The 24,421-nt window shown below is 33.8% G+C and overlaps 1 protein-coding gene across 1 annotated transcript in view; it reads right to left on the minus strand.

Moving 5' to 3' along the window:
* Ser (protein serrate) overlaps nucleotides 1-24,421 on the minus strand; it is a 154,741-nt gene that overhangs the window by 30,302 nt on the left and 100,018 nt on the right. The window contains exon 7 of the mRNA XM_074138491.1: nucleotides 11,864-12,097. Coding sequence (XP_073994592.1) covers nucleotides 11,864-12,097 — 234 coding nt within the window. The remainder of the gene's footprint in view (nucleotides 1-11,863; nucleotides 12,098-24,421) is intronic.

The following is a 24,421-nucleotide window of genomic DNA, read 5'->3' on the forward strand; positions in this document are numbered from 1 at the left end:
CCCCATTCAAAAAAATTGTGGGGCTGGCTAGTTAAAAGAAGGTTACAAATTCATTCATGGAATTTGCGTCGTAGTTAATAAAATAGTGTTTTTTTTTTAAAATAATAAATAAAAGGGGTGATTCAAAGAAGAGCAAGAAGCGATACTAGTACAGATCCGCGTACCTGGAGCTGACGGGTACCAAGCACCTTATCTCTGCTTGTATTAATACTAACTTAATGTTGCACGGACCTGATACATGGAGCCCAACTTCCAAACAAAATACAAATATTTACCGCCCTTATTTTTATGATATGAATCAGGTAGTATGCAGTAGTAACACAACTGAATTATTCAATTTAAATATTCAGATTTCAAGGTAGTTAGCCATTTTAGCTGACAGGTTGCGCTAGTGCAGCAGTTCTGCACTTGTATTCATAGTGTTGTCTAATACCGCTTCATTTTCTATTACTTAATTTCCACTTCTCACTATCTTATTTGCTTTTATTTACCATAAATGTTATCTATGTAGCTCTCACAAAACTAATTAATAAACTAGTAACTTTTACTGTTATATAAATAATGGAATTAGCTCTGCGCAGAACCGGCGTCAGCGCCCGGCTTACCCGGGAAAGTGCCGAGGCCCTTATCATTTCTAGGGGCCCCAAGCAATTGGCCCCCCCCCTCAACGGAATACCCAGAAGGCGTGATTAAAACGAATCGAGAAGTTGAATCAACAAAGCACAAGGTACATGTTTTTAAACAAAATCACTGCCAAAGAAGACGACGGCTAATCTTTAGAATAACGACGGGGGGGGGCGTGGCCAATTAGATTGTTTTATTTACTGTATAATTTTTAATCTAGTTGGCTGTCGCCACATGATTTCCTCCATTTAGGGTCCCGCTGACACTCTGTGGCCCAAGATCTCACAAAAACCTGGAGCCAGCTTTGGCTCTGTGCCAAACTTCAACAAAAAAAAAGTACTTTTATACAGCTAGTTGAATCATCAAATTCAAACGGCTATGTATTAGTTATTCATTGACTTCTCACTTTGTAAACCTCATAATATCGGTTTTGTGATTTTCTTAGTGTTTGTTTTCTACCCCGTTTTATAGTCGACATTTGGAATGGACTTTATAATGAATACGAATTTATTGGTTGCTTAGTTAAAATTTTATTTCACATATGCATAATTATAAGACAGTTTAAAAGAAAATGAATTGAAAAGATTGATGGTTTTCTTGAGAGTAGTAACTAAGGTAGTAAAACAAATATATGTAGCACTACACTATTTACCTAATATTTGAATTTAGTCCCCAAAAAATTATTTATTTCAAAATTGCATCAACAATAGCGATTCGCCAAATAGTTGAAATCATAAAAATACTTAAGAAAGGAAGAGATTAGCTATGCAGGTAGCATATTGGATTCCCACGCCGGGATTCCGGGTGCGAATCCAGCTGCTGGCCCTTAGATTTTCTCTTCCTAGGTGCTTCTTACAGCTCACTATCCGATGATGGACAGTGTCAGAAAGAACTGTGTCCGGAGGCCGGCTGTGCACTGGAAAAAAGTTCCAGGCGCCAATAACCTCAGATGTTGACGCGCCTTAAATCATTAAAAAAATAAATAAAACAATAATCACCACAAACGTTTATTCTTAAACAAGCCCGCTCATATAAGACCATCCTCTGAAGGAAGGGAAAGGTGTCAGTGGATACGGATAACCGCTTTCTGGTGCCCAAAACCCATCTTGTTCGATCGCTTCTAGTGATAGATATTTTCTCGTACCGTAATGACGAATTACTGATAGAAAACTCTGAACTCCAATCAAATTCTTGAGCAAGTTAAACATTATATAAAAAGGGACTGCGAGTCTTTCTACAACAATGTCTCCTGTTCCTCGGTAATGCCAATTAACTTCTTAGTCTTTGGCAATTTACGAGTATGTACTTTTCCCCCCAGATTCCTCTGCAGTTCTTCATTACTGCCAGTTGCTGTAATCCTGATATAGAGCAAGCATAATCGAACTCCTAGAAAGTGTTTTTTCTCAGATTTTCTTTCGCTTTTACGGATCTAACATTTCGATAGAATTAAAATTTGATTATATTATGAGAATGATTCCATTGAATGGAGTAACATGTAAACGGAATGTTTCTTGGTCGGTAGTAGATTTAAAAACTAAGAGAAGGAGAGGAAAGCGAGATAGAAAGAAGAGAGAGGAAATGATGTTTTGAGGCTTTCGGCAGCACAAGTAATAATTATTGGGCAGTTGATTGTTGCAGCGATCGGTGGTTAGTGTAGGAAGAGGCGGCGAGTCTGGGTACGCTACGGTACCGCACCGCCCCTACCTTAATAACACCCACCAAGCGGCCTTATTATCCCAACCGTGGCTTTATCATTACCCTTACCTTTGCTAGCTGGGCCAGCTCTTCTCTAAAACCGGATTTCTATAGCAAACATTACTAGTAACATCACACAACTACCACATACCGTTCTGGACAATCTATCTATGCACTCACACCCAGTAAGCAGCAATCTTAAATGTCCTAATATTTACTTCAGTTGTATCCAACACGATTTAGGCCTATCACTTTAGGGGGGAAAAAAACTTTTCAAATAAAAGTGATCATTACAATTTGCATAACTGAAAAAGATAATTTAAACATTATATTCGGTTGGAAGGCAAATTATTGCGAGCTATGAAATGAGTACTTTTTTCAAAATATTTGTATAAATAAAATATTTATTTAAACCACCGCCGGCCGCAGGGAAAGCAAAAAGCTAACTTTCAAAATTTAAAGGTTCTAAAGAAAATAATAACAATTTTCCTAACTTTATACGTATCGAATTGCCGTAAAGACGGATTTAGAATTCTCAACCTCCTGATGAGAATTTTGGCTGATAATGATTTAGATTCAGAGCTATCTATACATGGCGCAACAGTCCTAAAGAACCCAGGCCTCGTCCACAAGTTTCTGCCAAACACCCTTGTCTCCAACGCCTAACACCAATTGAGGTGAGGTCATCCTGGAGATCATCCAGCCAGCGCAAGCGAGATCCTATCTCTTCGGCGAGCTCCACCGGGTCGACCATAGAGGAGCCTTTTTTAGGCAGTCTTTCCTCCTTCATTCTCTCTACATGACCTAACCAGCGGAGGCGACTTCTCTTTATAAAAGTCACGATATCTTCTTCCTTGTACATTTGGTACAATTCTTCATTTTTCCTAATCTTCCAAAGCATGGGCCAAATATTTTTCTCAGGACCTTTCTCTTCCACACTCTCAAGCAACCTTTCTCTCTCTTTAGAACAGTACCCACGTCTCACTAGCATACGTTACAGTTGGCAAATTGTAACCAGTTGGTCTTATTATGGTTCTAAATATTTTCTACCTTGGCGTCACGTGACAAACCTCTAAAGCGGACAGCCTTCGCCAATGCAAATAAGCATCTGTTGCCCAGCAGCTTGTTCGTGCTTTAATTTCTGCTTCCATTGAATTTTTGTTCGTCACAACCGCTCCCAGGTACTTAAAACTATCTCCTGTTGCGATTCAGAACTATCTGCAGAAATATTCTCTGATTCAAAAGTAGAAAACAAGATGCGTGGTAACTTTCGAAAAAATAAAGAATTTTGCGTTGCCATTTGGCAACAAAAAGGTCCTTAATGGATTAAAATGTTTACTTTAATAAATTTGTAGCTATTTATTCATTTATTCGCTTATCTTTAACTAATTTGTTTTCAAAAGGAGTTTATTATTAATTAATTTATATTATTAATAATTTAATTATTAATTAAATTAATTTTATTATTATTAATTTAATTAATTAATTATTAATTAATTTAATTAATAATTAATAATTTATATTATATATCTCCTTAACAAAAACTTACAGTTTAAAAAGTTAAGTATAAGGGTTGATTAAACGCCAAAAGGTACACAAATCAGCAAGTACCCAACATTTCATTCAAGCTTAGTTGATATAATTTAAGTAATTTTGCTGCATTAACTTTTCCTTCACATTTTTTAGAATTTATTAGATGTCACAGACCCTTATGCTGGCCAGTTCGTTTATAATATTATTTGGTTATAATTATGATAAAATGTATATTATATCTTCGTTTTTAAATAGGTACTTTATTTTAACTCTATTCCAAATTATTCTTCGGATTTATCTTTAATATGCCCTTTATTCTGAAGTTGCCACATCTTATACATGCATGTTAAAGTAGAAAAAGACAAAGTTAGAGTCGGCTACTGTTTAAATTTGAATCACGGAGGATTTAAAACAATATTTCAGTCTTGAATTCGTCTTACCGAAATATTCGTGAGCACAAATAACACACAGTTAATAACAAGTAGATTATTCAACAACAATTATTCATTTCTCAATTGTAATTTAATTTAGTCCCCCTAATTTTACTTATAGTAAAATACTGGAATAATTAGCTGTCCTAAAAATATGCATATCTTATTCATTTTACATTACATGTATACAACATTGTGGGATGAATACCTAGATTGAGAATGTAATTGAAGAAAACTATATTATTTGCGATAAAGCCAGATAATTATTACCTATTATTATAAACGTTTGACTACTACATAAAATGACAATTACTTTAATCGAAGAATAAACTTAAACAGACGATTTTTATTAAAAATAAAATAATCGAAATCATTGATGTATGTTGGTGTAGGCATTTTTTTAAAAAAGTTTTTAAATTTTGTAGCCTCGTAATTTTTTTAATTTTTTATACCGTTTTCTTTTTAACATGTAATTGATTATTATAGATTAATAGATATTAAAGTCAATCTACAGTGCTACTTGAACAAATATTTTGTAGATGAAAATGGCCAGCATAAGGGTCTGTGACATCTAATAAATTCTAAAAAATGTGAAGGAAAAGTTAATGCAGCAAAATTACTTAAATTATATCAACTAAGCTTGAATGAAATGTTGGGTACTTGCTGATTTGTGTACCTTTTGGCGTTTAATCAACCCTTATACTTAACTTTTTAAACTGTAAGTTTTTGTTAAGGAGATTTTTGTACCTTTTGGATAGATTTTCCTTTTTGTCTATTTGGAATGTTACATATCTGCTTTACAGATTTTTTTAAAATTTGGAATAAGCAATTCTATCATTATAACCTGATAAGGTGTAAAGTAGGAACCGTAACTACCACTGGAGAGATCTTTTTAAAGAATGATTATAGTTGCGGTCCCCAAACCATCCTCAATAACAATTTTTTTGAGAAAGCCTTTTTATATAAAATAGGAAGGTATTTGTACGTAAAAAGCAAATTTAAACTGCGGTTTTTAGGCCTTCCTTTTAAGAGGAGTAAGAAAAATAAACGGGCGATTACAGTACTTCTCCCTAAAAGGCAAAGATTTTGAATCGAACAACAATTCATTAATGTAAATAGGTTCACCCATTGATAATTTTAACGATTGCAGTACTTCCTCTTAGTAGGTGTAAGAGCATGATGGCACTTCACAGCCATGTAGAGGAGCTTTAATCACTTCTTCGTGCTAAATTTTATCAAAATCGGACAAAGCGTTATAGAAATATTGGTAATAATAGTTTTAGAAACGGCCTTACTTGGGTGGGGCAAACTCCCCTCCATATGAGGCATAGCGACGAGACTTTTAAAGTGCAAATCTGTACAAAATTTCGATTCGAATGACACTTCATTCATGAAAATCAGTTCACGTGTCGATAATTTGAAACGATTGCTATACTTCCCCTTAACTAGTGTAAGAGCAGATCGTCGCTTTAATGTTACGTAGGGGAGCCCTAACCCTATCATCCTACCAAATTTTATCAAAATCGGGCTAAGATTTACAGAGTAATTAGTAATAATAATTTTGGAGGGGGCCTTACATTAAGGGGGCTAACTCCTCTCTTGTTTAATGTACAGCGTCGAGACCCCCAAAAGGCACATCTACATAAAATTCCGAATCGAATGACACCTCATTCATGAAAATCGGTTCGCGCGTTTAGGCGCTACGCAGTTTACAAAAAAGGTAACAACAACAACAACAACAACAACAACAACAACAACAACAACAACAAGAACAACAACAATTTCTGAAAAAGCCGTTTTTGCTCATTTTCAGCAACTTTTTTCTCGAAACCTATTAGATCTGGGTTGTTGCAAAAAAATTACAGTCATAAAGGAGGGTTTGCCCTTTATTTTAAAGAAAATTTGGGAATTTTATCTTTAGTAGAAAAAGAGAAAAAAATTGTCAAAGTTGGGTGTTTTTTAACGTTACGCTTTTTCGTGCAGTTTTTGACGATCAACCCTTATACAACTGTCCTACCGGACAGTTTTAATTATTAATTTATTTTCATAGGAGTTATTTCTTTTATTTATAATGGAAATGTATTGGATGCAAAACAAAAAATGTACGAAGGTGACTCCCTATAATATATAATATGTAAAATTGCATAAATACAGTATTATTATTAGTAAATTACAACAACAGTAAATTACATCACAGTTTTTGATACTTTAAAGGAATATTTTAATTATTACTGTTAACTTTGTCATTGTAAACAAATAGCTAGAAAATCATGAAATTCACTTTTGCAACAAATGGAAATTACTTGAAAAAACAGCATAGGGTATATTGAAGACAGCTTCTTAATAGTCTTAGGTTTAATGGTGGGAGGAATCGAAAAGTAATAAAAGTACGTATTTTTGCTTAAATTAATGCACAAATTACAATGAGAGTCGTGTGAATCGTTCGTAATGATTAAAAAAAAAAATTTAAGTGAATTTTAATTAATTTCAAATTTAATGAATTTGTTTCAAATTCACTATAGAGCAGGTCTCAATGTAAAAAAAGTACTCCTGCCTATTTGTAAACCTCAAATGTATCTCAAATAACCTCAATCATGTACCATTACCTCAGCATTATTTTATTGGTACACAAATTTTTGAAGTTCATTTAGCAAATAAAGGTGTTGATAAATTCTTCACCTTAGTTTAAAAACATTATTGACTTTAAAATTCATTCAAAAAAGATCTGGCGAATATAACACAGGACTTTTTTTAATCGCAATTATTATTATTTTTTGATACATTATTTTTGAAACGTAGGCAATACGAATAAATGATATCACAATCAAGTTTAAATGATTTTAAGAGAAAAATCGAAACAACCATTATTATTATTATTTTTAAAAAGTTTCCAAAATTTCAAAACCTATACCGTTAGGTTATACTTTCAGTTAACGGTGTATCCTTAGGTTTGTGATTATGGCAAATGTTATTTAAGTCACTTGTAGTAATGATAACGTAGATTGCTGAAATAGCGTTACAAAGGAGATGAGTTTAAAATACAAGAGCGTCGGAAATTGCAGTACTCATAGATTATTCCAAAGAACAGAGTCTATAGTTTGATCTTAGATCAAAAGGGCCAAAAAGTGACCGCTCGCTACCTCCTAAAAATATCCCGATACGAACGTGAAATAGGGGACATCAAGAATCTTAAAATAATCTCTTAGGGAAGCTTTAACCGCTTCTTCGTGCTAAATTTTAGCGAAATCTGACTAAGCGCTGTAAAAATATTAGTAATAAATTTTTGGAGAGGGCCTGGCCTGCGTGGGGCAAACTCCTCTACTAAAGACACGCAGCAATGAGATCTATAACAAAAATGTAAATCTACATCACTTTTTAAACCAAATAACAATTCATTCAAGAAAATTGGTACACGAAACGAAAATTTTTGCAAATGATTGCAAAACTTCCCCTTAATAGGTGTAAGAGTAGAACGTCGCTTTAACTTCGGTATGTAGGGGAGCCCTAACTCTTTCATCCTGCCAAATTTTATGAAAATCGGGCCAAGATTTACAGAGTTATTAGTAATAATAATTTTGAAGGGGGGGGCCTCACATATATGGGGCTAACTCCTCTCCTAATTAATTTACAGCGCCGTGACCCCCCAAAAAGGCAGATCTACATAAAATTACGAATCGAATGACACCTCATTCATGAAAATCGGTTCACGCGTTTAGGCGCTACGTTGTTTACAAAAAAAGGTAACAAGAAGAAGAACAAGAACATTTTTTGAAAATGCCCTTTTTACTCATTTTCGGCAACTTTTTTCTCAAAATCTATTAGATCTGGGTTGTTGCAACAAAATTACAGTTACAAAGGAGGGTTTTCCCTATATTTTAAAGAAAACTTGAGAATTTTATCTTACATAGAAAAAGAGAAAAAAATTGTCAAAGTTGGGTGTTTTTCAACGTTACGCTTTTTTGTGCAGTTTTTGACGATCGACCAACCCCTTATACCATACAGTTAGAATTGATAGAGGAATATTTGTCGAATATGTTTATTAATTGTAAGCTAAATTGTAAGAAAAAGTAGGCAGATCAGACTGGCTGAGAAAAAGGGTAGCAGATTGTTTTCTAGAGTGAGAAAACATTTGTTTAATCTGAAAAAGTTCTGAGTTCATTGTGAGAAAAGAAAGATTTATAAGTTATTTACACAAAATCTGCCACAAATGACTAATTTTTATTAATTATTAACACAAAAATATAAAATAAAGAAAAAATGAGAAATTAACACATTTTTTTTTAAACTTTATTCTTCATTTTTATCAGGTTTTCTGACAAGGGATGTTCTTCTAATAGCGGGTATTTCTCCCTCGTCTACGGCGAAGGGCCCTAATCCTGTCAGGCATAGAAATTAAATTTTGGACGTACTCCACCGGCAGAGCATCCCATTCTTCACGAAGAGCAATTTGGAGCTGATTTAAGTCACTAGGAGGAGGATGACGATGTCTAACACGCCTTCCTAAATTATCCCATAAATGTTCTATGGGATTCATATCGGGAGTTCGTGCAGGCCAGTCCAGAACTGTGATTCCCACTTGCTCCAAGTATTCGGTAACAATTCTGGCGGTATGTGGGCGAGCATTATCCTGCATCAAAATGAATTGGTCACTTCCTCAATGTACCTCCGAGCAGTCAGAGCCCCCATTAACAATGAAAATCAGTTCAGTACGGGCGTGGAAATTGATTCCACCCCAAACCATAACTGATCTCCTTTCGAAAGGTCGTGACTCGCAAAGAGTACATTGAGCAAATCGCTCCCTTGATCGTCTCCACACTCTGTCTCGATCGTCTGAGTGGTATAGACCAATGCGAGACTCATCTGTGAATAAAACTGTTCCCCATTGCTCTACAGTCCAATGAAAATGCTGGTCAGCAAATAATCGCCTTTCTCCACCATGCCTTTCCTGGTGTTGGGGCCCTGCCGCGGGGCGCCTTGCTTCAAGTCCACGCTCCCTCAGTCTCCGCCGTACTGTGTCCGAGCTAACATGCGTATTTCGCGCCACTAACAGCCTGTCCCGAATCTCAGGAGCAGTTAAATGGCGGTCTCTCAATACTGAGAGCGTGATAAATCGATCGTCAACTTCAGTTGTGGCCCTTGGTCGGCCACTGCCAGCCCTCCGTTCATAACTGCCAGTCTCCCGGAAACGCCGGAGTGCATCATTAATGGCGGACTTCGCTACTCCAAGGGTTTCTGCGATAGATCGGACGCGCTGGCCTTCTCTTGCCAAGGCATCAGCTCGGGCTACGTCTACATTCGAAAGAACCATTATTCTGGACCAAAATAAAAAAAAATCACGTTTATTAATGACAGAAAGGCGCGGTTAATAAATTAAAGATCTCTAAAGGTGCGAAAACCTACTTACAGTTTAGAAGAGTTCCGTCAGGTAAAGCAGCCCCAAGACAAATAAGCCAAATCTGAGTCTTATCTCGTGCCCTACTGATCTTGAAGGGATTAGTTCAATGGACTAAGACCCTACATTCTCTGTAATAACCAGATTACCCACAAAAACAAACACATTACTGATAATCAGCTTTTAATATAAAAAAATATTAAGTGTCCGGTTTTTTTGGCTGTTGAGTGTATTTTGCGTAATAGTACACAATTTAACTATTTGTGATTTGATTTCAGTGTTAAACCAAACTGAATTTTTTTGAAGACTGTAATCACGAACATATTGATTAGGGTGTTTCAAAAAATGATGACTTTTAGATTTTAAAGAGCGCCGAGCGGAAAATCAAAGTTCATTTAAAAACAAAAAGTTTCGTTCGAAATAGAGCAAAATCGATTAATATTTAGAGGCCGCTACCATCGATCAAAAAAGTTTTGTTTTGCTTTTTTTTTATATATATAAAAAATCCTTATTAAATGTTTTGTATCTTTTCAAATTATTAGCAAAACATGTAATTGTACAAAGTAAATTGTAATTTACTACCAATCAATCAATTTCAAATTATAACAATAAATGCAAAATATTCCCTAATTTAGACGTTTCAGTAACCAAAATTATTTGTTTTATTAAATTCTGTATGAATTTAAAAATTGAGAAAAAAGTTGCCGAAAATGAGCAAAAACGGCTTTTTCAAAAAATGTTCTTGTTCTTGTTCTTGTTGTTGTTCTTGTTGTTGTTGTTACCTTTTTTGTAAACAACGTAGCGCCTAAACGCGTGAACCGATTTTCATGAATGAGGTGTCATTCGATTCGTAATTTTATGTAGATCTGCCTTTTTGTGAGGTCACGGCGCTGTAAATTGATTAAGAGAGGAGTTAGCCCCATATATGTGAGGCCCCCCCTTCAAAATTATTATTACTAATAACTCTGTAAATCTTGGCCCGATTTTCATAAAATTTGGCAGGATGAAAGAGTTAGAGCTCCCCTACATACCGAAGTTAAAGCGACGTTCTACTCTTACACCTATTAAGGGGAAGTTTTGCAATCATTTGCAAAAATTTTCGTTTCGTGTACCAATTTTCTTGAATGAATTGTTATTTGGTTTAAAAAGTGATGTAGATTTACAATAGTGATTTTAACGTTAATTAATAGAAATTTTTCAAAAATGTATATTTTTCTTAATATTTTTTTTTTTTTAAATACAGCTTCTTTAATTATTTATAACTTTGAAAATAAAATGGCCATTAAAATGATTCCAAGTGCATTGTCTTTATAGCAAATTATATTTTAATAAACTTTGTACAATTACATGTTTTGCTAATAATTTGAAAAGATACAAAACATTTAATTTTTATAAAAAAAAAAAAAGCAAAACAAAAATTTTTTGATCAATGATATCGACCTCTAAATATTAATCGATTTTGCTCTATTTCGAACGAAACTTTTTGTTTTTAAATGTACTTTGATTTTCCGCTCGGCGCTCTTTAAAATTTAAGTCATTATTTTTTTCAAACACCTTAATATTGATACAAAACTCTACTTAAGGCAATGGAAGAACAATAATACCTATCTACTACTTTATTCTGTTTAACGAATTTAAAAAGTACAAGACAACGACTGCATTTTGATTGTAACCAATATGTACTGGTTTTTAAGGTTAAGCACTTGTGTCAATTTTTACTGAGAGAACTGAAGTGTAAATGATCAGTTGTTTTGGAACGATTTACCATATTTATTTTGTAATTTACCTTACTATTTAGTGAGATTACGGTTAAACCTAAGCCACATTTAAAAAAACTGTTTATCTTAAACCAAAGTTTGCTGAGATACGAATCATTAATTCCAAAATACGTCTTCTTGGAGACGTTACCTTAAGATTTCTTAAGCAGGATATTCCCCACTAATCCATAGCGTACTATTTAATCCATACAAACACATGCCAGCAGTATCCACCAGCCAGTTTGCTGTTTCTAACATTAGCCGTGCCGTAAATTGAACTTGCGGTAAAATGTATGAAATAAAAGTGAGAAATCCACGTGATTTTAGTCATAGAACTAATTTTAATAAAAATTGACTATTTTCGACAAAATAAAAATGTAAAAATAAAAAAAAAAAATTGGAACTGGACAACGAAACGAATAACTACTTACTCTGACTGCAGGTTGGTCCAGTCCATCCAGGTAGGCAAACACAATGGAAATGTCCATTAGTCTGTAAACAACGGCCACCATTACTGCACGGCTGGGTGACGCAAGGATTATCAACCACTTGGCAATTTAATCCAGAAAAGCCTTCCGCACAACTGCAAAGATACTGGTCTGGTGCAGTGTTCTCGCAAGTTCCACCATTTTGACATGGTTCGTGGGTTCCACAATAGTTTAGATCTGCAAATCAAAAGAGAAGAAGTAGTTTATTATTATTATTATTATTTTTTTTTTACATCTATATAGTACACGTTGGTAGATGATAGGGCGTTGTTAGAATTATAGCCTACTTGCATTCAACAATTAAAAATATACAGGGTGATCCACTTAAAACGCCCGTCTTAACATACGCCTCAGAGTGCTGGGTCACCACCAAAAATGACGAGCTTGTTCTCCTTAGGTTCGAAAGAAAAATTCTTCGCCGGATCTATGGAGCCATTTTGGATGGCGAAACATGGAGACGGAGAAGTAATGCAGAACTAAGGAGTTTGTACAGGGACATCGACGTGGTGAGTGTGGTGAAGCTTGGACGGCTTCGTTGGGCAGGGCACGTAGCCAGAATGAATCCCGAGGAAATACCACAAAAGATAATAAAAGAAAATATATATGGCACTCGACGAGTGGGCAGACCGAGGTCGCGATGGACTGATGGTTTTTCGAAGGATTCAAGAACACTCCTTGGTGTCCGAAACTGGATGGTGGCAGCATTGGACCGGGACAATTGGCAAACTTTGATAGAGGAGGCCAAGATTCGCGCAAGCGAGTTGTAGTGCCAGTTAAGAATTAAAAATATACAGGGTGATCCACTTAAAACGCACCAATCGCTAATAACTTTTTAGGAAAGCGAAAATCCGGAAAAACCCATTAAATAAACTATATGTATTTTGTGGTCTAGTTTTCAAATTTTCCACCCCCAATGCTGTATCCTCATTTTTAGCGGAGTTACGGCTAAAAAACTGATCAAAGTTTCATAAGGACCACTAGTTTTGACAATGATTATGAAAACTACATAAAAAATTGTGAAAAATGACGTTGACCCCATTTCGATATCCCTAATATTTGTCGAGATATCTTAGATCAAAGTTACAATTTTATCTTATTCGTGATCGGTTTTCAATATTAATTTTCCACCAGAAATACACCGTTTTGGGGAGGTCCTCTGACTGCAAAAAAAATGTTATTTGTGACACAAAGAACAAAAAATAATCATAATTGAAGATTTAAAAAAATGTAGAGTAATGTAATGGTTGTGGGTGAATCAGGATAAATTTGTTTTATCATCAAATAAAAGCAACCATCACATCATTTTAATGCACCCCGTATGCAAGACTTCTTGACCTATGATTACGGTAAGAATACGATTATTTTCTTATATTTCCGCTTTCTTAAAAAGTTATTAGAAATTAGTGCGTTTTAAATGGATCACCCTGTATAATATATTAAAGTCATAAAGATGGAAATAATTAAATATTAATTTTGCTATATTAACAGAAAAAACAGAAACAAATAAAATTTAAAAAAAAAAAAAAATGTTTATAGTAAAGTATGAGCTTCCGCTTCTGTCCACGACGCCTAATTGGACGTTAAGCCCCGCCTGAAAAAATAGGCTATTTACTTACTTTTCTCTAGAAACTTGCAGTTAGCTTAAAAATACAGTCGAACCTCTCAATAACGGACACTGGCGGGGGAAAGCAAAGTGGCCGCTATTTGGAGGTGGCCGTTAGAAGGAGGTAGGCAAGTTTCATAATGAAAAAATATGTTGTTTTTTTTCCAAACATCTATTTAAAAATTGTTTATTATTAATAGATCTAAAAACGTACCTAATTGCATAATTATTGCAGCTACATGATATGCACCAAATTTTTCTTAATTATCCAAAAAAATGATCAAAAAACTACATATTATTAACTTATTTAATAATTTTTATAATAATCATCACATTTACTCATAACAATAATAATTTATGGTAAAATTATCATCATACTATCATCTATTATTAGAAAAATAGAACAAACCTTTCGGCAAGTTGACGATGGCTCGATTTGGTTTTTGCAAAATCTTCCAACACATTTATCTTCTCTTCTAGAGTTAACTCGCTTTCGTTTGAGAGACATATCGGAAAAAATAATATTGTTCGTCCAAAGTAATATTGAAAAATGATTAAAATGGTACAAGATGTATGGAGCTTACATAGGAAACTTTAGGAAAAACCAGAAAAAACAAAAACTTGAGAGGGGATAATTATTTTTATCACCGCGTCAATCGAACTTTTAATAATAAGGTGGTCGTTGGTGGGAGGTGAAACATTTAATCCGTTCCCTAAAATCAATGTCCGCCGGTCGTTATGTAGAGTGTCCGTTAGACGGAGGTTCTTTAATATAGAAAGTGTATAGGGGTAAAACGGGGAAATCCAAAAACTGTCCGTAAATGGAGGTGGTAGCTAGTGAGAGTGTCCTTTATAGGAGGTTCGACTGTATACTTCTGAAATCAGAACGGACAAAAGTACCACAAATAAATATTAAGTTATAGCTTTCTAGCAAATTTTAGGTTCGTAGAATGTTCTTTGGTAGATTATACACATAATTACATATTTAATTCGGACTCGCGATATAACTGGGCAGCACAGTTAAGAGATCTCCTGCAACCAATTAACCGTTCTGGTAGAGTATACAGGGTGAACCAGTAAGTATTGTCCATAGGCCTGCTATGTGTAGTACATCTAAAGTGGAGTTCAATGACGTATTGGCCAACTTCATATTTTCCTCTGTTCTTGAGTGACGTCACTTTAAAGTTTTTTTCTAAAATCATTACTTTTTTCCAATAAAAATGTTATTACTCAAAAAGTTTTAGTCCGAATTCGATTCTGATGACACGGTTAGAAAGACAGATAAATTTTCTAAAAATTGAAACCATTTCGAAGCATAAGTTATTCTCCAAACAGCCTCAATCTTCCTCCGATTGCTGGAAAAATAAAAGTTATTGAAATTTTTAAGAAAACTCATTAGGCCCTTATGTGATCATTATCAAACCTAGGTGCTGGCCACTTTTTATAAAAGTTTCCTTGTCTAATGGGCTTTCTAACGGTATATCATTTTCCAGGATTCCTTTTTATCTTCGTATGAGAAATTACATTTGTTTTGCAAGAAAACGTGTTCACGAGCACTCAACAGTGTTATGGTACAATAGAAAATTTTGAAACCAAGTCTAACAGATAAGGGAAGTTTATTTGTAAGGCACCTAGTTGTACTGGTTAATACCTAATTCAGATACAACGATTATCTGTTAGAGGGTTCAAAGGGTGGTTAAGACTTATTTACATTTTTTTCTTTTTCAACAGTGTATTGTGTGTGAAATTGTAATTTGGAGTAAATACAAACTATATGATTTTTTTTTTATATAAAAATAGTACTTGTTTAAAATATTTCCTAACATTTTCTCAATTTGTAACCTTTGACTTCCTTATTTGAAGACAGCCTACTTTAAAATTGACTATTGGTCCATCTAAAAGAGTCTTCAATGAATTAAACAGCTTGATAACTAACACTCTTGAGTGCTCGTGAACACGTTTTCTTGTAAAACAAACGTAATTTCTCATACGAAGATAAAAGGAATCCTGGAAAATGATATACCGTTTGAAAGCCCATTAAACAAGGAAACTTTTATAAAAAGTGCCAGCACCTAGGGTCTGATAATGATCACATAAAGGTCTAATGAGTTTTCTTAAAAATTTCAATAACTTTTATTTTTCCAGCAATCGGAGGAAGATTGAGGCTGTTTGGAGAATGACTTATGCTTCGAAATGGTTTCAATTTTTAGAAAATGTATCTGTCTTTCTAACCGTGTCATCAGAATCGAATTCGAACTAAAACTTTCTTAAGTAATAACATTTTTATTGGAAAAAAGTAATGATTTTAGAAAAAATAAAATAAAGTGACGTCACTCAAGAACAGTGGAAAATATGAAGTTGGCCAATACGTCATTGAACTCCACTTTAGATGTACTACACACAGTAGGCCTGTGGACAATACTTACTGGTTCACCCTGTATATATTGAAGATGCCTTTAATTTAAAAAATAAAATTCCAGAAATTTTGAAATTGTACCGAGAGTATTTAACTAATTTGGATAATACAAGTATTCAACAGTCTAGATATAACAGCCACTATGTAAATGTTTTTAACCCCTCAATTGAAACACAGTCGTATCTAACATACAAAATGTCGTTTAATTATAGCAAATTATTATTCCAACTTAGGACAAGTGGAAAATACTCGATAAAGTTAACCCACGATCGATTAATAAGCAAAATAGATCCTCAGTTGGATTGTGGGTAATGTCGGTTACAAAAGATAGAGGACCTGGTACTATATTCTTGTTGAATGCCCATTCTATAAACCTATTAGAGAGTATTACCATTCTGATAATGTAGGGAAACATATTGAAAAACCCAGACACTGTCAATTCAGCTCATGTTTTGTATAAATACGAGTAACATCCATTTTGAAATTAAGACATTTTCTTTCAATAAAGGTATGAATGGTTTTGTAAAAACTTATATACGAGGGTCGTTAGAAAAGTCCGTGCAAAAATAAAAACTACTTAATTTTTTGGGGTAAACCTTTTTTATTTTTCAACATAGTCTCCTTTTAGGCTTATACACTTCGTCCAACGCTGCTCTAGTTTGTTGATCCCTTCCGAATAATAGGATTTGTCCAAGTCTGAAAAATAGCCATTCGTTTCTGCAATCACCTCCTCGTTTGAATAAAATCTTTTTCCCGCCAGCCATTTCTTCATATTGGGGAAGAAATAGTAGTCCGAGGGAGCCAAGTCTGGAGAATAGGGGGGATGTGAAACGAGTTGGAACCCTATTTCCATTAATTTTGCGACCACAACTGCTGAGGTGTGAGCTGGTGCGTTGTCGTGATGGAAAAGGACTTTTTTGTGGGCCAATCGTGGGCGTTTTTCTTGCAGTTCGGTTTTCAAACGGTCCAATTACGATGAATAATATGCACCTGTAAGTTTTACCCTTTTCCAGATAGTCGATGAGGATTATTCCTTGCGAATCCCAAAAGACAGTCGCCATAATCTTTCCGGCCGAAGGAACGGTCTTCGCCTTTTTTGGCGCAGATTCCCCCTTGGTAACCCATTGTTTAGATTGTTCTTTGGTCTCAGGAGTGTAGTGATGTATCCATGTTTCATCCACAGTGACGAAACGACGCTTAAAGTCCTGCGGATTCTTCTAGAACAGCTGCAAACTGTCCTTGCAACACTTCACACGATTTCGTTTTTGGTCAAGCGTGAGCAATCGCGGCACCCATCTTGCGGATAGCTTTGTCATGTCCAAATGTTGATGCAAAATATTTTGTACCCGTTCATTGGAGATGCCCACAGCACTAGCAATCTCACGCACCTTCACTCTTCTGTCATCCATCACCATATCATGGATTTTATCAATGATTTCTGGAGTAGTAACCTCAACAGGGCGTCCAGAACGTTCAGCGTCACTTGTGCCCATATGGCCACTCCGAAAATTTTGAAACCACTTATAAACTGTTCTAATCGAAGGTGCAGAGTCACCATAATGTTTATCAAGCTTCTCTTTAGTCTCCTGAGGCGTTTTGCCTTTCATAAAGTAGTGTTTAATCAACACACGAAATTCTTTTTCGTCCATTTTTTGAAAATCACTCGACTTCCTCGATTCAAACGAATGCCAAACACAAAGAAATAGACCGATCTGGCTGAAACTTGGTGTGTGTTCTTCCAAGAGATGCTACTAACTAAACATAACCTCGATACGCGCCAGTAGTGCTATCTCTCTGACTTTGCACGGACTTTTGGTCTGCATAAGATAATTCATTTATTAATTCTGTATTTGTGATTATTCATCTTTGGTTTCTTTATAATTCTATGTTATTGATCTGTACACCATCACCACCATGCTCCTTTGTAGGGGGACTACCCCCCCCCCCTATAACAAATAAATTGATTGATTGATTGATAATACACATACACTCAATGACAAAAAAAAGGGGACTGACTTGCGTTAAAAGGTTTTGTCTTTGTATTTAGTAGACCTTTTACCAGATGCAAGAGAAATTAAACAATTTTAAGATAGAATGGAAACTAAAGTAGTATGCACAGAAATGCATAACGTAGACTTACAAAGCCAGACGGCGGAGAATTGAAGGCAAGTTATTGGCCTGTTAATTGGCTCGATGAATCAGTCGTTACGTACATATAATTAACGAGGGCTCGGCCAATGTTTTCTCACAGTACCAAGTTACTAATTTGTTATTTTTACCTTTTATTTAATTATTTTTATTTGTCTGTTAAACCAAGTTCTTATAATTCTCAAATAAAAATATCTAAACACCGGTTAATCGCTGTAAATGTTTAACAGATAGTCGAGGAGTAATTGAAGGTCTACTAAGATTAGTTATTCAAATTGTGTAGTAGAGTGCATAGAATCTGTTCGCTATTATTATTTAAAGTTTACAGTCTGGGGAATTGTAGTCGCTTCAAATATAAAAATTCTCCCGACATACTTTTTTTCTTTTTTTGAAATACTTTTTCAGTTTTACTCGAGGAAAATTCCACCAGCGCGCGCATATTATTATCAAGTCATTAGGCCAGCTTTGTACTCAATCTACCAAACCTACAATTTAAGGAATAAAAAGTGCTTGTTGAAGGCAATCTATTTTAAGTTTAATCCTTAGCAAAAATAAAAATTGACTCGGATTATCCAAACAAAAAAACTAAAGGTAAGCGTGGCGAAAGAAGGCCAAAAAGGGCAGATTCTTGAACAAAATGCTAGGAAGTAGGTGCCCAAATAAGGATATAGGAAGAAAAATGAGAGAGAACCCCCTACTAGAGTTCATCAGACAAGGATCTTGCAGGTCCCCCAAGATCGCGATAAAAGAAATACCTTACTATCTGCCAAAGCCATCGCGGACATTGTAACCTTAAGATGAGTCCAAAGCTTCTAATAATAATATATTAATTTCTTCAAAAAGCATTGATTGTCCCTTATAAAGTATTAGGTCGAACAATTTTGCAAACTGCACAGTAGAAATAAGAAAAGAATTATACACAATTTAAAAACATGAAGATATCAATTACAAACGAGACATAACAATTTGGTACTAAATTTGGATTGGCCAAAGAAATAAATATAACTAAACAACTTAGGATGGAAGATGGAGAAGCAGGACTTACACGGGAATTTTGGTACTGACAATGGGACAGATACAATAGACTAATTCTGGTAACTCAACCAACCCGCATAGCCACGTAAGTTTCAATAATTATAAAGTATTTTACTGTTTATTCTTGTATTACTGATTTTTACTGTTTTTTCTATGTTACTGACTCTGTAAATTGTTTTGTATTTGTAATATCCAGGCCCTGAAGAGGACAATATATTTGTCGAAACGTTGGCAAAAAGACGAATTGTTTTATTTGACCGATTCCTCGCAAATCTTCCATCCTAAGTTTAACAATTTGCGGTCACGAAAACTATATATTCATATAACTAAACAACGTTTAGAAGTAGAGCTACTAATTTCAAAAACAAAATAAGAAAGAAAATAAATAAATAATCTAAATCAGTGGTTCCCAATCTTTTTTCATTAGTGTACCCTTACCTGATTGTTTCCTTAGTCTGTACCCCTAACATATATATATATATAACATATGTTATATATAATATAATATATAAATAAAAAAATAAATAATCGTATTCTTGATTTTACGTATTGTAATTTTAAATTAACAGCAAAACAATCTGAATGTAATGTGTCTTGTAAAGAACATATAGATATGATATGTTCCTATTAAAAAAAATCATTTATGAATAGGTGAACATTTCAAACCAATAATTATTGTAGGGGTCGTAAATTGAAACAGCAAAGCGTTAATAAAGGAGAAGTAAATTATATGCGGGCCATGTGTAATATTAGTCAAAACTAAGGCAACATTTTTTCGAATTTTTACATTTTCAAGAAATCATTTAATAATTTTTGATATACAAATATATTTACTTTTAAAAAAATACTGCAGTATCGAATGAGTACTTAATTCTAGTCAATTTATATGTTATTCAGTTTTATTATAATAATTTTGTAATTAAGTTGTAGGAATCATTTATTATATAATTTTTTTCTCATTAATAATATATCTGTATAATTTTTTTCTCATTAATAATATATCTGTATAATTTTTTTCTCATTAATAATATATCTGTATAATTTTTTTCTCATTAATAATATATCTGTATAATTTTTTTCTCATTAATAATATATCTGTATAATTTTTTTCTCATTAATAATATATCTGTATAATTTTTTTCTCATTAATAATATATCTGTATAATTTTTTTCTCATTAATAATATATCTGTATAATTTTTTTCTCATTAATAATATATCTGTATAATTTTTTTCTCATTAATAATATATCTGTATAATTTTTTTCTCATTAATAATATATCTGGTTAATTTTTATATCTTCCGCCATAATAACTTTTTTTTTGCGTACCCCTAAACAATCTTTCGCGTACCCCAGGTTGGGAACCGATGCTCTAAATCAAAACTTTAAATTACTCATTTAACAAAAATGATCTTAACTTAAACATTTCAGAAAAAATAATAATATAAATTGCCTATTTCTTTACCAATTAACAATTGCAACATAATACGATAATTAAAATGATTATAATTTGCATCAATTATCAACTTCAAATAGTGATTCCTCAGTAGCGTGTACAAATAGGGCAGACCAGCAGCTAGAATAGATCTAGTTCATGTTTAATGCAAAGAGAATACATTTCTGTGGGAAGTAAGTTTGCAGTGCAGCCAATAGATATTCTTGATATTATGAATTATGTCTTAATTGCGTCAAAAAATTTCAAAATTCAAAGGAAGTATCGTTTACAAAGATAAATTTGAGAATGTTCATCCCCCCCAAAAATAGATTTTTTTTTTTTGGTTCTTTCCATTATTAATCAATTCGCGACTGCGTTATAAATTGACGCAACAAGCAAATATACAGTGACTCCCATTAATATTGGGACAGTACATACAGAAGTTAAAAATTGACGAAAATTAAAAGTGGCACCCATTTATTCAAATTTTTATAAATTCATTTCATTTTATAATTACTATTAATTAAATAAAAACTATTTAAATAAGTACATAAAAATGTTTTGGTAGATTAAAAAAAAATAAATATAATAATAAGAGCAAATTCTACCTCTCATAAATATTGGGACACTATTATAATTTATAGTTTGTCCAAGGTTTTGCCCGAATATTTATACAATTTGTAAATATATACCTTAAGCATATATTCAATATGAAATTAATAATTAAATTAGTTTATATAAATCAAGCCACGTATAACATGTCGCGCAAAAATACAAATACAACGATTGAACAAAGAAAAATTGTAATTTCTTTGCACAAAGACAATAAAAAGTGTTAGAGAGACAGAAAAACTGATCGGACCTAAAACTTCTACTGCGTGGAACATCATTCAGCGTTACCAAAAAGAAAAAAGAATTGTTTCAACCCCACAAAAAGGCCGTCCTCAACTGCTCTCTGAGAGAGAGCAGAGTTATATATTAAAAGAATTAAAAAAGATCACCGACTTAGTGCTCCAAAACTTCTATGTGAAATTTTTGACATGTTCAGAGAGCAAAAAAGGAGCAGAAACAGTTCGGAGAGTGTTAAGAAAACTCGACTATCATGGTAGAATAGCCTGGAAGAATCATTTTGTCAGTAAGATAAATAGTGTTAAGAGAGTGAAATTTGCCGAAAAATATTTCAATGTAAATAGTGACTTTTGGAATGATATACTCTAGCGATGAATCAAAATTTAATGTTTTCCAGTCAGATGGAAGGGTTATGGTCTGGAGGAAAGCGAATGCTGAACTCGAAAAGAAGAATTTACAGCCAACTTTAAAGGGTTTTAAAGCTGAACCTCCGGGTGGAGGTGGGTCAGTTCTGGTTTGGGGCTGGATGTCCGCATCAGGATTTGGAGAATTAGTGTTTATTGATGGAATGATGCACAAAATGGTTTATAGTAATATATTAAAATATAATTTGAAAAAAGTGCCCAAACATTTGGTATTTTAGGGTCTTCTAAATTCTACCAAGATAACGACCCCAAACCTACGGCTTGGGTGATACGTCAGTGACTGTTATACAATTGCCCAAAAGTATTCCAAACCTCTCCGCAGTCACCAGATCTTAATCCCATTGAACATTTATGGCAATATTTAGCTAGTGCTTTAAGAAAAACGAATAATATCTAACAAAAATGAATTAAAACGATGTTTCCTGGAAGAATGGGAAAAAAACACCACCTGAATTAACCAAAAACTTGTTTCACCTATGCCTGATCGTTTGAGGGCTGTTTTAAGTCAAAAAGCAATTATTAAATTATTACCAACCAAATATTAAATAGTAGGAGATTTTAAATATTGAACATTTAAACTCTAGCACTTCTGGTGTCCCAATATTTTTGAGAGCCTTATTTTACACTTTTTCAAAAAGTGCTACCTAACAGTTTGGAATTTCATCGATTTACACTTATATATAATTTCCACAGATGTTGCTAATGTTATTAAAAAAAAAAAAAATTCCAAACTTTTGTATGTTGTTTTCATTTTCCTTTTAAATCATTTTGTAATAGGTGTCCCAATATTAATGGGAGTCACTGTAAGTATGAATAAGTACAGCAAAAATGTGAAATAGAAGACAAAATAAAATAGTAATAAGTAAATAAAATAAATCACTGGAAAGGCTTGAATGAAGGCGATCCAACGATGACCATCATAAGTCGGTTAAAGTAAAATTCCGAATGGATTGAATACGAAGGATGCCCAGTTTATGGTTCGACCAGGTGGTCGCAAGGCCATCATTGCTATATCTACAAGAAGGTTTTGACGGTTGGGAAGTGCGGGACAAGTTGCTGATTAAGGCATTAAATTGATATTGATAAATTAAATTAAAATTTGATCAATTTTTACCATTGAATATTTTGTTTATACGAGTATATTTCTTTTTAATATATTATTTATTTTTGAATGAAATTCTTTGCTAACCGCATTAAAATGTAATGTCTTCAATAATGTTGAAAATGAAGAGTAGAAAATGAGAAGCTGATTTAACCAGTTAATTGTGGTTAAACACGTCGAACGCAGGGCAAAACAACCAAAAGTTTACAATAGTCATAATAGTCACTGCAAGCGACTTTTTTTCTGCAATTTCTGGGGCTTGAGATTAACAGAGCATTCTGTGCTGTTTCAAAATCGTATGCATTGCTCCAGTTAACTAGAGACGCAAGAGCTTTTACAAGGAAGAAAAAGAGCTTTTTGAATTCTGTGCAAAATGAAATCAAGCTCGTACTGAGGTCTGAACCTCTTTCTAAGGTAAAAACGGCATTGCACAAAGGGTTGAGAGCTTCTATTTGTGTGAGGTAATTCCCGAATCTCTAATGCGGAGACCAAACATGTACCAACCACTTATCATTTGGCTGACTCCCACCGCAGTTCTATTGGTAGGATAAAGGAGACATCCCACCAAATTTTTATAGTTAATGGCAATTTTATATTTTTCACAACGAGTATACCACGTCGAACGCACCGTAACAGAGATTTGGTTTGACGTGTATAAAAATTCAAACACGCTTAACTGGTTAAACAGTTAACACATCATCTACAATGTTCGGAACATTTTTTTGTTTTACTTCAAAATCATGCAAATAAGACGAAAATTTAATTGAAAATAAAAAAAAAAAAGATTCACCTCATAGGAATTGTAAGAATTACAGAGACACATAATTATTTTCTAGGAACTTCAGATTTTTTAACTCACAGATATATATAACCTGCCGATAAAAATCTAGAGATAATGGAGACTTCGTTAGTTTTTTGCCGTCTTAGGAGCTTTGGCTGGACGGAGCAATGTGACTATGGCGGCCATTTACCGCCACCGAATCAAGCCTGCAAATGATTGAGTGTATTTGAATGTATTATGACAGAGTATATGGCTAGAGATTTATATATATATTTGTAGCGAAGGCTGGGACCTGGCCGATCGTGACGGACACACCCATTTCGAGAGCACCACAGAGATTCTAATCGCTCTCCAACCAAACTACATTAACTCCATCAATCAATCTAGTGAACAGAAGAGAGTGGGCAATCCCTAATCAATCCTTACGTAGTTCACTTCATTTCGGCTGTCGTCCTGCTTAATGTGGACCAACCAATCTTCCCACTTGCTGAGGATTTCTAACTTTTGTTTTTTTTTTACTTTTCAAACTCTCTTCTACCTCGAATATTATTGTTTCCGGATAATTAGTCGATTTTAGAAAAAAAAAAACACACGTACAGTACCTACGTGTTCTTAATGAGACCTAACCTTGTAATTTTAACTAACTCAACTTTCTTCGAACGATTAATTCTGACAGAAAAACAAAACCAGTGCTAAATTATTAGAAT

Source organism: Rhodnius prolixus, unplaced genomic scaffold, assembly GCF_049639745.1.
Source record: "Rhodnius prolixus isolate KJV_2025 unplaced genomic scaffold, Rpr scaffold_11, whole genome shotgun sequence".
NCBI lineage: Eukaryota > Metazoa > Arthropoda > Insecta > Hemiptera > Reduviidae > Rhodnius > Rhodnius prolixus.